We start from the raw sequence: 13,171 nt of genomic DNA on the forward strand, positions 1-13,171 counted from the left end.
TGTTATCTGCTTAGCTATGAAATCAACTAAACTTGTATGCAAAGAGCAGGTCTGAATAATTATTGGATATGCAAGGTACAGGCGTGTGCACTACTATATACGGTGCCAAGGTAGGTTCCCACACCATGTGTAACTCAAAAGAAATAACCCGGCACTCAACTTTAATGCTGTGAGAGGTTTAATTGTAGTACCCAAAACATTTTGGGCCTAGTTCAGGACCTTCATCAGTTACGTACTATTTAGTAGATGTATCAGGTATTGTCAGAGAACACACTGTAATCTGCGTCTGCTAATGGATTGCGGGGGACACCGCGTCTGGGCACTGAGGCACACGCTGCAACAGCCTAGTCTAATCCCTATACGACCACACATAAGCAATCCATTAGCAGACGCAGATTACAGTGTGTTCTCTGACACAATACCTGATACATCTACTAATTAGTACGTAACTGATGAAGGTCCTGAACTAGGCCCGAAACGTTTTGGGTACTATTAAACCTCTCACAGCATTAAGTTGAGTGCCAGGTTATTTCTTTTGAATAAGGCCTCTTTCACACTTCCGTCGTTTGCAATCCACCGCAATCCGTCATTTAGGGCAAAAAACGGATCCTGCAAATGTACTCGCAGGATGCGTTTTTGTCCATAAACTTGTATTAGCGACGAATTGCCACACGTCTCGTCATTCGTGCGACGGATCCGTCGTGTTTTGGCGGACCGTCATCCCCAAAAAAGTTTAAGTGTAACTTTTTTTGTGTGTCGCGCATGTGCGGCCGAAACTCCGCCCCCTCCTCCCCGGACTGCAGAATGGGCAGCGGATGCGTCGAAAAACTGCATCCTCTGCCCACGTCTTGCAAAGAATTCACAACGTCCGTCGGCCCGACGCATTGCGACGGGCCCATACTGACGGAAATGTGAAAGAGGCCTAATTATTGGAGTCTTAACCCATTACTTGCCAAATTAAAATTTTTACATGTATGGATTTTTCAGAAAAGGGCTTCCCAATATTCAATTAAAAATGACAATGACATGATTTCCTATTTTGAAAACATTCATTTTACAAACACAACACAAAAAATTAGACCTAATTATAAAAATTATAAAATCTTAGTTGCTAGAAGCTAAAGATTAGGCGTCCCAAAAAAAGGACATTGGTAGATAGTGGGTTAATACCTTCCTAATTGGTAATTACTGTGGTATATCCCAGCTTTGCTAAAGTTACCCTTTATTGTACCGGATCACGACTGTTGATTCGTACATCCATCATTCTGGAGACTAAAGAGTGTTCTTACCAGATAGGGACATTGATACCAATTACCCAGGAGAAAAAACACATTTTCCAATGATGGCCCTAAATTGATATAATGAGGTCCAATCAGCTTTAAATTATAGATGCTGTCCAATTTGTAGAGATAAATGTTGAGAGCAGCGCAGTACAGCAATGACCTAATTGCTAATACACTTTGCAGGCTGTGTTTGGCTCTTCTCTCAAATGTAATGGCCGTGCAAGCTACAGGGGGCAGTTTGCCCGTTCATCTTGTGGTTAGCCAAAAATAAAATAAATTTCCCTTTGCCATCAATCTCGAGTGCTGTAGCAGTAGCCCAAGTACAACGATATGCGATGTCCTAAATATTTTCAGAGCTGCTCCGTAGCTGACACACTGCTTGATATGTTAGGTTTTAAGTGGTCATAATAATAATTTATTTCTATAGGGCCAACATATTCCGCAGCACTTTTACTTTTTAGAGTAGACAATATGACATTACAGAATGACAAAAATCACATAAATCAACAGATACCAAGAGGAATAAGGGCCCTGCTCGCAAGCTTACAAACTATGGAGGAAATAGGGGAGACACGAAAGGTGGATAGTAACAATTGCTTATATTGTACGGTCCACCCATCAAGGTAATAAATTTGGTGTTCATGTAAAGCTGCATGAATCTGTAACCAACCAGTATGTGTAAAAGTACAGACACAGAGGGCTATTAAATGTATAAAGGGTGTAAGAACAGATGATACGAGGGTCCTGGTTTTGATGAAAATTTGTATGAGGAAAAACGGGAAAGTTAGATAAGCACACTGTATGTTGAGGCGGTGGGCCAGTCTGAAGAAATACCCCCAGTTTTAAGAATGCCCTAAAAATGTATCTGGTGATTCATCGAATTGTTCTGGGTAGTGCATTCCAAAGAATTGGTGCAAAACGCGAGAAGTCTTGGATATGGGAGTGGGAGGTTTGGATTATTGGGGATGTTAATCTCAGGTCATTAGAAGAACTGAGGGCATTGGTAGTCTGGTATACTTAGACAATGGAGGAGATATACAACTCTGTATATTGCATTAATTTTCAATGGTATGCACGGACTTTCCTCAACTCTCCCTGGATCCTGAATGTCTCTGTATATTGCATTGATTTTCTATGGTTTCCCTGGCATCTGGGTGTCTATGTGCAGTGCATATAATCTTTTTCTGGTATGCTTTCTTACATATCTTGTTTCCATGACCTGTTTCATGTCTCTCATTTAGTTATTCTGGCATATCTTTGAGTTGTCACTCCAACCCCTCCCTCTCTCTATGACCTTTGCTTAACTCTCTACATCTGGTCTCGCCATACTCACCCACCTCCTCATTCACACCTGATTGCCCTTACCTGGGGATATATTCAGACCCAGGAGTCTGATCAAGACTTTAGTCTGATCCATGTATCTTTCAAATTCCATCTTTCAAATTAGACATTTTTAATTACCATACTTTACTATACTTTGAATTACACTTGAATTGGACTGGAATTTTGACTGTAAGGTAACAGAATATCAATCTACTATTATGTTTCGGTTTCTTTTCTCTTTGACACCTATACTACTCTATTTTTTCCTACCTCCTGTAATCCCCCCACATAGTAAGGAACTAGTAATTTCACCCTCTATCCTCCCCAGCCATCTCTCCTCCTCCTCACAGCTGTTACTCCATATACAATCCTTTTTCTCCAGACACACACGGCCTCATCATGTCCTATCCTGCTCCCACCTTCTAACGCTGTCTGCTGCTACTCCTCATCGCTGGTGACGTATCCCCAAATCCTGGCCCTCCTCAACACATCCCCACACTCATTTCTACCCCCCTGCCACAATCCTCTACACGTTTTCCAAACCATGATAACCTCATATCCATTCATCCAGCCTCCAGTCCCCCTACCTGGAGCACTATGGAACTCACGTTCCGTCTGCAACAAACTGCCATTTATCCATGACCTCTTCATCACTAACAAACTCTCCTTCCTCAGCATCACTGAAACCTGGCTCACCCCCTCTGACTCGGCCTCTCCGGCTGCACTTTCAATGCGGATTTCACCTCTCACACCCCTCGCCCCGGCAACAAACGTGGTGGAGGAGTTGGCTTGCTCCTGTCCACCATCTGCTTTACTCCAATCCCGCTACCACCCTCCGCTACTCTTCCCTCATTTGAAGTGCACTCCTTCTGAATCTATTCCCTCTCCAACCTCCAGCTGGCTGTCATCTACCGCCCCCCAGAACTAGCCATCTCCACCTTTCTCGACCACCTGGCTACTTCATTTCCTCTCTGCTGACATCCCCACTATCATCATGGGTGACTTCAATATCCCCATTGACACTTCCACCTCAGCTGCCTCTAAACTTTTATCGCTTAATGCCTTCTTCTTCGGCCTCACTCAGTGGTCTTCTGGGGTCACTCACAAAGATGATCACACACTAGACCTTATCTTTACCCAATTCTGTTCCATTACTAATCTCATCCCTGTCTGACCACAGCCTACTGACATTTTATTCCATCTCCTCTCCTAGTGCGCAACCCCCACTCCACAAGCTCACTCATCCTCGCAGAAATCTCAACACCTCAATTTACAATCACTCTGAGTCCCTTCTCCCTCTTACAGACATAACTTCCCTTCATGATACAGATGCTGCTGCTACTTTTTCTAACACCACAATAATGGCTACACTCGATTCGGCCGCCCCCCCCCCCCTCATGCATAGCAAAACTCGTACAATCAACAGACCGCCCTGGCTGACCAGCCTGACCAAAGAACTGAGACGGGCTTCCAGGGTCGCTGAGCGCAGATGGAAGAAATCCCACTCTGCCGAGCACTTCATCGCATACAAGCAGTCCCACGCCAACTTCAAGTCCACGCTCACTGCCGCAAAACAAACTTATTTCTCATCTCTCATATCCTCCCTGTCTCACAACCCTAAACAGCTTTTCGCTTTTCAACACTTTCAATTCTCTACTCCGTTTCTCCAGCACCACCTCCCTCCCCCCTCATTTCTGCTGAAGACTTTGCCTCTTTCTTTAAACAGAAGATCGATACGATCAGAGAAAGCTTTGGCCCGCAGCGCCCAATGCCCCTCTTAGCTGCTCAATCCTGTTCCTCCAAAATCAGCTTCTCCACCATGACAGAAGATCAGCTCTCCACCCTCCTATCTAGATCAGATCTCACCACTTGCACGCTTGATCCGCTCCCGTCCCACCTCATCCCTAACCTCACCACAGTCTTCATCCCAACCCTAACACACCTCTGCAACCTCTCACTTACAACTGGTGTCTTCCCCTCATCCTTCAAACATGCCAAGATCACACCCATCCTCAAAAAGCCCTCCCTCGACCCATCCTCTGTGTCTAGCTATCGCCCGATATCTCTTCTCCCTTATGCCTCAAAACTACTGGAACAGCATGTCCATCTTGAATTGTCCTCCCACCTCTCCTCCTTCTCCCTCTTTCACCGGTTACAATCTGGCTTCCGACCCCTTCACTCAACTGAAACTGCCCTAACTAAAGTCACCAATGACCTACTAACGGCCAAGAACAAGTGACACTACTCTGTCCTTCTCCTGGACCTGTCTTCTGCCTTTGACACTGTGGACCATTCCCTCCTGCTACAGATTCTATCATCTCTTGGCATCACAGACTTGGCGATATCCTGGATCTTATCTTATCTAAGAGACTGAACTTTCAGTGTCTCCCTCCTCACCACCTCCTCACCTCGCCCCTTGTCTGTCGGTGTCCCTCAAGGCTCAGTTCTGGGACCCCTACTGTTCTCCATCTACACCTTCAGCCTGGGACAGCTCATAGAATCTCACGGTTTGCAGTATCATCTCTACGCCGATGACACGCAGACCTACTGCAACCTCCTGCTCTGTGGCCTCCCCTCAAACACTCTCGCACCCCTCCAATCTATTCTAAACTCTGCTGCCCGACTAATCCACCTGTCCCCCCGCTATTCTCCGGCCTCTCCCCTCTGTCAATCCCTTCACTGGCTCCCCATTGCCCAGAGACTCCAGTACAAAACCCTAACCATGACGTACAAAGCCATCCACAACCTGTCTCCTCCTTACATCTGTGACCTCATCTCCCGGTACTTTCCTACACGCAACCTCCGATCCTCACAAGATCTCCTTCTCTACTCCCCTCTTATCTCCTCTTCCCACAATCGTATACAAGATTTCTCTCGCGTATCACCCCCTACTCTGGAACCCTCTACCACAACACATCAGACTCTCGCCCACCATCGAAACCTTCAAAAAGAATCTGAAGACCCACCTCTTCCGACAAGCCTACAACCTGCAGTAACCACCGATCAACCAACCGCTGCACGATCAGCTCTATCCTCACCTACTGTATTCTCACCCATCCCTTGTAGATTGTGAGCCCTCGCGGGCAGGGTCCTCACTCCTCCTGTACCAGTTATGACTTGTATTGTTCAAGATTATTGTACTTGTTTTTATGTATACCCCTCCTCACTTGTAAAGCGCCATGGAATAAATGGCGCTATAACAATAAATAATAATAATAATAATAATCTACCTATCTGGACCTGACCTCACCTCCTCACTCACCAAAATCCCTCACTGTCTGCCTGCTATCTCTGCCTTCTTTTCTGCTCGCTTTCTAAAACTGAACATGGACAAAACAGAATTCATCATCTTTCCCCCATCTCACTCTACCCCTCCACCAGACCTATCCATCAATGTCAAAGGCTGCTCACTTTCCTCAGTCCCGCATGCTCGGTGCCTCGGGGTGATCCTCGACTGTGCCCTCTCTTTCAAGGCCCATATCCAAGCCCTTGCCTCTTTCTGCCATCTCAAATCTGCGCATTCCACGACAACGAAACCACAAAAACACTAGTGCACGCCCTTATCTCCCACCTTGACTACTGCAACCTCCTACTCTCTGGCCTCCCCTCTGGCACCACTCCAATCCATCCTACACTCTGCTGCCTGACGAATCTACCTGTCTCCCCGCTATTCCACAGCCTCTCCCCTATGCCAAGCCCTTCACTGGCTTCCTATCGTCCAGAGGCTACAGTTCAAAACCCTTACTATGACATACAAAGCCATACATAACCAGTCTCCTCAATACATCTGCGACATGGTCTCCCGGTACTTACCTACATGCAACCTTCGATCCTCACAAGATCTCCTTCTCTACTCCCCTCTTATCTCTTCCCACAACCGCATCCAAGACTTCTCCCGTGCTTGCCCCATACTGTGGAACTCTCTACCACAACACATCAGACTCTCACCTACCATAGAAAGCTTCAAAAAGAATCTGAAGACTCACCTCTTCAGACAAGCCTGCAGTGATCCTCAACCTACTGAACCGCCGCACGACCAGCTCTACCCTCTCCTAGTGTATCCTTACCCATCCCCTGCAGATTGTGAGCCCTCGCAGGCAGGGTCCTCCCTCCTTCTGTACCTGTTAGTGCCTTGTTTTTTGCTCATGCTTATTGCATTTGTCTATATTTGCCCCCTTTTCACCTGTAAAGCGCCATGGAATAAATGGCGCTATAAAAATTTATAATAATAATATAGACTGGTGCTACAATGTGGAACTCTTTATGGGTGAGTGATAAGTTTATATTGAACTCTGTAGTGGATGGGTAACCAGTGTAATGACTGGCACAGGGTAGAAGCATTGGTGGCCAGCAATGTTTCCTGGCTGTTACATTCAGGATGGATTGGAGAGGCGTGAGTTTAGTAAGAGGGAGACAATAGTCCAGACGAGAATGAATAAGAGCTACAGTAATTTTTTGCAGAGTTGAAAGTAAGAAAAGGTCGAATTCTAGAAATGTCTGAGGTGTAGATAACATGAGCGAGTGATCGGATTTAGGGAGTGAATTAAACATAATCAAGTATGACCCCAAGAGAGTGGGCATGGTGCTGGGAAGTAATGGTAGAACCACACAAAGAAATGGCAATGTCGGGCATAGTTAGGTTAGTGGAGGAAGTAAAGACAAGGAGTTCCTTGCATTTGAAATGTTCAATTTCAGGTAGAGGGAGGACATTATGTTGGAGACAGCGTTAATACAATCACTGGTGTTCTGTAATAATGCAGGTGTGATGTGGGAAGTAGAGGTGTATAATTGGGTGTCTTCAGCATAGAGATGGAACTGGAAACCCAATCTATTGATTGTTTGTCCAATAGGAGCAGTATACAAGGAGAAAATGAGGGGGCCTAGGACTGATCCTCGAAGAACCCCAACAGTAAGGGGAAGATGAGGAGATAGATAGGAGGAGAACCAGGAGAGAATGGTGTCCTAGAGGCCAATGGAGCGGAGCATAGTGAGGAGGAGCTGATGATCCACAGTGTCAAATGCTGCAGAGAGATCCAGGAGAATCAGCAGGGAGTAGTGACCATTAGATTTAGCTGGTAATTTACATTCCACTATTTAAGGAATTTGTACACTTTATCATCATGGTTAATTTTTAATATAAAACAGAGTTGTCATTAATAAACTAACCTTGAAGCATCTGCTGTTATCTAAAGCTGGTGGAAACGCTTTTTTTCGGATTTCCTCTAATGTATGTGTGTTTGCTGGGTCTCTTTATTCCCCTAAAGGTCCCTGAGGCAAACATCCCCTATTAGCAGGACTTCTTGCCTTCAGTACTTAAATCTTGCTGTAAACTTACAAAAGTAATGGACTTTACACATTGTTTAGCAGCAGTGCACCTCATTGTACTGACATGTCTGTGGGCCATAAAGTGCTACTAAAGAAATCCTATTATGTGATCATGCCTGCCATTTAAGGTTGTGTTGGTAACCAACCATTCACATACCGTCTGTAAAGTTATAGTAATAGACTGAATTTATGTAACTGTTTTTTTTTTTGTTGTTGTTGTTTAAATGGAAGTAGCCAGGAACGACAAAATAGAAACCATTACCTACTGAAGGTTTGAGAACTGGAGACATGAGCGTAGCGATAAGGGACTTTGTCTGTAATCCATTGGAAGAAGACTATAGCTTGCCAATAACAAATGTAGATTATTAGGTTTAGTATCCCTTAAAATTAGCATTCGTCTTAGAAAAGTATGCGACATGAGTTAACAAAAAAAAAAAAAAACACCCACTCTCCTTTTTGTTGTTCTCCCCATACCAGTTAGGCCATCTCCCAACCTTTGATCGCTCTTGAGCCTTTTTCTCATTTCGGGCCTCTGGATCTATTGTTCTCCCCATCTCATGTCAATGATGGGAGTCGTGTACCCCACGTTATCATACAGGGCCTAGTGAAGAACAGCTCTATATGATAACATTTGGCTAGATTGAAAACAGAGGCGCCAACTGAAGGACCTCTGGCGTCAGAACGCTAGTGAAAAGGATAAGAGATGAACAGCACACTGTTGTTGGTGGGTTTTTGTTTTTTTTTCTATTTTGTTTTCTTCACCCCACCACTCCCTTCTCCAGTATAGATGGAATTCATGCTGATGGAAGAGGCTAAAATGGGGTGTTAAATCCAATAACCATCCCAGATCTCCTGACTCGTTTTAGTTTACTCCTTTTTTTGCATTGTATGTTTTTAGTAGTCGTAGGCAAATTGCCTCTTCAGAGCGGAAAATGACTAAAACTCTAGTACCATCTATTGGAAGTAGCAATCCTAAAAGTCAATGACGACCCTTTAAGGAGCTTTGCCATATGACTTTGGGGGGCCAAACCAGAATCTTAGTTTGCTGACACTGGGTTTCAGGGTGTTGCCCCTCGTCCTTACTTGTCATATACATTTTATGTTGTCTACTACAATTTCTTATTCAGTTGAGGCTTATTCAATCCTGTTGTATAACAGCGAAGTGTGCGTAGATGAGTTTTTGGGATTCATTAGGCATCCATACTTCCCAGGATATCAACTGAACGTGCACCAGAGGTGTATGCACTTAGTTTTCTCTGTACATGCTCCGTGCGCTCTATTGACATTGCCACATTTTAGGTTGCAATTCATCGAAATTTCTGTGAAATGTTCCAACTCAAACCTTTATATTTCAGATTATTTGAAGGAAAAAATCCAAAGAAAGCAGAAAAGTTAAAAACACTGTTTTGTTATTTCCGTAAAGTAACAGAAAAACGTAAGTTCGGCACAAGCAGCCTCCCCTCCCCGAATTTACTTAAGTTTGTAAGATTACCTATTTTTTTCTGTTTCAGCTCCCACTGGTCTGGTGACATTTACACGGCAGTGCATTACACAGTTTCCAGAATGGGAGAAGTGAGTAGATTTCCTCATTATAATGTAACTAGAAATAGGCCCGATGCTATCACATCAGGAGTGAGGTGAAATTAACATCTGTGTATGCTTAGTGGTGCTGACAGGAGCAGCGGACATGTCTCACACCATTTGCGCTTTCCAACACAAAAAAATAAGAAAAAAATATTTAAAAAAAAAAAAATGGTGGTGCTTCTTATAATCCTTGCATCTTATTGCTTACCTGGGGTGGTGGCTGCGGTGAAGCGGGGTCCCAGGGTCGCTGCTGGAGGAGGAAGGAGTGGGGTGATTCTGCAGGCAAGGATGAGGGGGGGTCTTGTGCAGCTGCCGGATGTCTCTGGGTGCCTGGTGGTTGCTGGCCGGTGCTGCGGGTGTCTCCGGTGCCCAGCGGTGCTGCGTGGGTGTCCGGCGCTGCCCAGGGCTCTGCCGACCTTTTGCGACAAGCCAGAACCCCGGCACTTCCACGGTTCCATGTGCGGTGATCTCCGGGAATATGGCCACCGGGGGCGGCACATGCGCAGATGGTTATCTCAGGACCAAGATTTCGAGAGATAAGATTTCAGCCCTGAGATCTCATCTCTCGAGATCTTGGTCCCGAGATCACCATCTGCGCATGCGCCACCCCCGGCGGCGGCGGCCATATTCCCGGTGATCACCACACATGGAACCGTGGAAGTGCCAGGGCTCTGGCCTGTCGCAAAATGTCGGCAGCGCCTGACACCCACGCAGCGCCGCTAGGCACCAAAGACACCCGCAGCACCGGCCAGCAACTGCCGGACACCCTGTATGTCACTTGCGCAAGTGACACTGCTGCGGTGCCTTATGGGATTTGGGGACAGCAGCCAGAAGTCCCGACTGGCGATTATTATATCGGATGTAGTTTTTTGTAAAAAGGGGATGAGAGGGCACCTCTAAAGGTCGCTCTGGAATCGCCTGTAGCAAGTAAGAGCACTAGTACACAAAACAGAAAAAAGACATGCTATATAAAGCGGGATCACCAGCAATGATACATAAAATAATTTCTTTATTGAAGCAGATTACACAAATAGATTAAAAACAATTAAAAAGTCAATAGCATGACTCCAAATGAAATCACTCAAGATAGGGTGACAATCCCTGCCAGGTAGCATATAGAGTGTAACATAATACATAATAGGTATGACCCAGGTAGTTTAGATGATAAAGCGAATACATAAGACTGTACTAATCACCATGCCAAGAAGCCCCCACAACCATATAATGTACCCAACATTGGTAGTTGCAAAGTTATCTGCTCAGAAGCCCAAATTCAAAGAAAATACCATACAAAATAACAAGTATAAGATATGACGGGCAAAGTTGTGTGGCACAAATACATTTGGAGATCACATCCACTTGGGGGAGCAAATGTACTGTTAACTAGTAAGAAAACAGGATTAGTACAAAAAAAATAAGTAGGGTCTCCATGCTTGCATTGTGACATACGCCATTGGTGTTATGTAGGTGTTATTTGTCTTTTTTCCAAGTAGTCCCCTCCAGCATGATTAGTACTTTTTTTTTGTGATCTTATTTTATATACTTATATTTTTGTTGTGGAAACTGTTTTTTTTTTACAGGCAATACATAATTTGTAAATGCAAAGAGAGGGCGGGCACCGCAACAAAGTTATTTACACAGGGATCAACCACGTGCATATAGAAAAACACAGAAAACAAAAAAAGAGGAAAGATATACACACTGGTGGGATCAACCAATTGTAATAATCTTTATTACAAATAGCATTACAAAAACAGGTCAAGAAAAGGACACACAATTTAAAAACATTTAAAAGACCAAATGGACCAACTATGATCCCCCAGGAAAGAAAAACAAATCACCAAAAAAATACATATTTTCTTAAATACATATGGGCAAATCTGGCAATAAATAGAACAATATTATCAGAGCGCATAGCAATATGTGTAGCTAAATATGAAACAAGTTCACACACAGGGATAAATAGATTTAAATAACAAAAACCAATAACCTGTGCTGCCAGCTGACCTCAAGTGGATGCCATAAACCCATATAAAAGTTGGTAACCCATGATTTACATGCAAGAATAGGCAAAGTGTCACAATACTGCCTATTTAAATAGTGCACAGTTGCCTGCCACAACCAATAGCCATATAATATAAAACAGGCAACCAAATAGTTAGAACCTAACCCACAATGCTGGAACGTTTTTGGTCGAATAGAGGGAAAGGAGTCAACATTTCCCTAAGTTGCCCCTTGGACAACCAGTGCACATATACTGTATCAAGATAACGAAGATGCATGCCAGGGTTACCAAAGTCCTGGGGGTATCAGGGCCCCACGCGTATTGATTCTGTTAGAGCATCTTCATCAGGGGAAGACGCTCTAACAGCGTCGATAACATAAAAACCTGCTATGAATAGTAAATCAACCCCCCCCTTCCCTTTATCACCGCCTTAGTTTGGGAAAAATACTAAAATAAAAAAAATGTTATTTCCATTTTCCCATTAGGGTTGGGGATAAAGTTAGGGTTAGAGTTAGGGTAGGGGCTAAAGTTAGGGTTAGGGTTGGGGCTAGAGTTGGTTAGGGTTTTGATTATGTTTACAGTTGGGTTAGGGGTGTGTCGGGGTTAGGGGTGTTGTTAGGGGTGGGGTTAGGATTAGGGTTAGGGGTGTGTTGGGGTTAGGGTTGGAGTTAAAATTGGGGGGTTTCCACTGTTTAGGCACATCAGGGGCTCTGCAAACGCAACCTTTCCATCAAAGTTTGCATTCCAAAACGCCACTTCTTCCCTTCCGAGCCCCGATGTGTGCCCAAACAGTAGTTTTCTCCCACATATGGGGTATCTGCGTACGGAGGATAAATTGCACAACAACTTTTGGGGTCCAATTTCTCCGGATACCCTTGGGAAAATAAAAAAAATTGGGGGCTAAAAGATCATTTGTGGGAAAAAAAAATGATTTTTTTATTTTCACAGCTCTATATTATAAACTTTAGTGAAACAATTGAGGGTTCAAAGTGCTCACCACACATCTAGATAAGTTCCTCAGGTGGTCTAGTTTCCAAAATGGGGTCACTTGTGGGGGGTTTCCACTGTTTAGGCACATCAGGGGCCTCATGGCGTCTGATCTCAATTCCAGCCAATTCTGCGTTGAAAAAGTCAAAACGGCGCTCCTTCCCTTCCGAGCTCTGCTATGGGCCCAAACAGTGGTTTACCCCCACATATGGGGGTATCTGCGTACAGAGGACAAATTGTACAACGACTTTTGGGGTCCAATTTCTCCTATTACCCTTGGTAAAATAAAACAAATTGGATCTGAAGTAATTTTTTTGTGAAAAAAAGTTAGGTTTTTTTTTTTTTTTTTTTAAACATTCCAAAAATTCCTATGAAGCACCTGAAGGGTTAATAAACTTCTTAGGCCGGCCTCACACTCAGCGTATGTAAATACGGTCCGTTTTTTTACGGCCGTAATACGCAGAAAAGTCCCCAAAATAGTGGTCCGTATGTCATCCGTAGGCAGGGTGTGTCAGCGTATTTTGTGCATGGCATCCTCCGTATGTAATCCGTATGGCATCCGTACTGCGATATTTTCTCTTAGGCTTGCAAAACCGACATCTAATGGATTTATGTGCTCAAGTGTTCGTTAAAACATATATATATATATATATATATATATATA

The 13,171-nt window shown here is 44.2% G+C and overlaps 1 protein-coding gene across 3 annotated transcripts in view; it reads left to right on the forward strand.

Moving 5' to 3' along the window:
* Positions 1 to 13,171, forward strand: part of PARG (poly(ADP-ribose) glycohydrolase) — a 163,003-nt gene that overhangs the window by 110,735 nt on the left and 39,097 nt on the right. For all 3 annotated transcript variants that reach the window (XM_077259337.1, XM_077259338.1, XM_077259339.1), the window contains 2 exons: positions 9,287 to 9,366; positions 9,443 to 9,503. In XM_077259337.1, coding sequence (XP_077115452.1) covers positions 9,287 to 9,366; positions 9,443 to 9,503 — 141 coding nt within the window. The remainder of the gene's footprint in view (positions 1 to 9,286; positions 9,367 to 9,442; positions 9,504 to 13,171) is intronic.

This window comes from Ranitomeya variabilis, chromosome 4 (assembly GCF_051348905.1).
Source record: "Ranitomeya variabilis isolate aRanVar5 chromosome 4, aRanVar5.hap1, whole genome shotgun sequence".
NCBI classification, from domain to species: Eukaryota; Metazoa; Chordata; class Amphibia; order Anura; family Dendrobatidae; genus Ranitomeya; species Ranitomeya variabilis.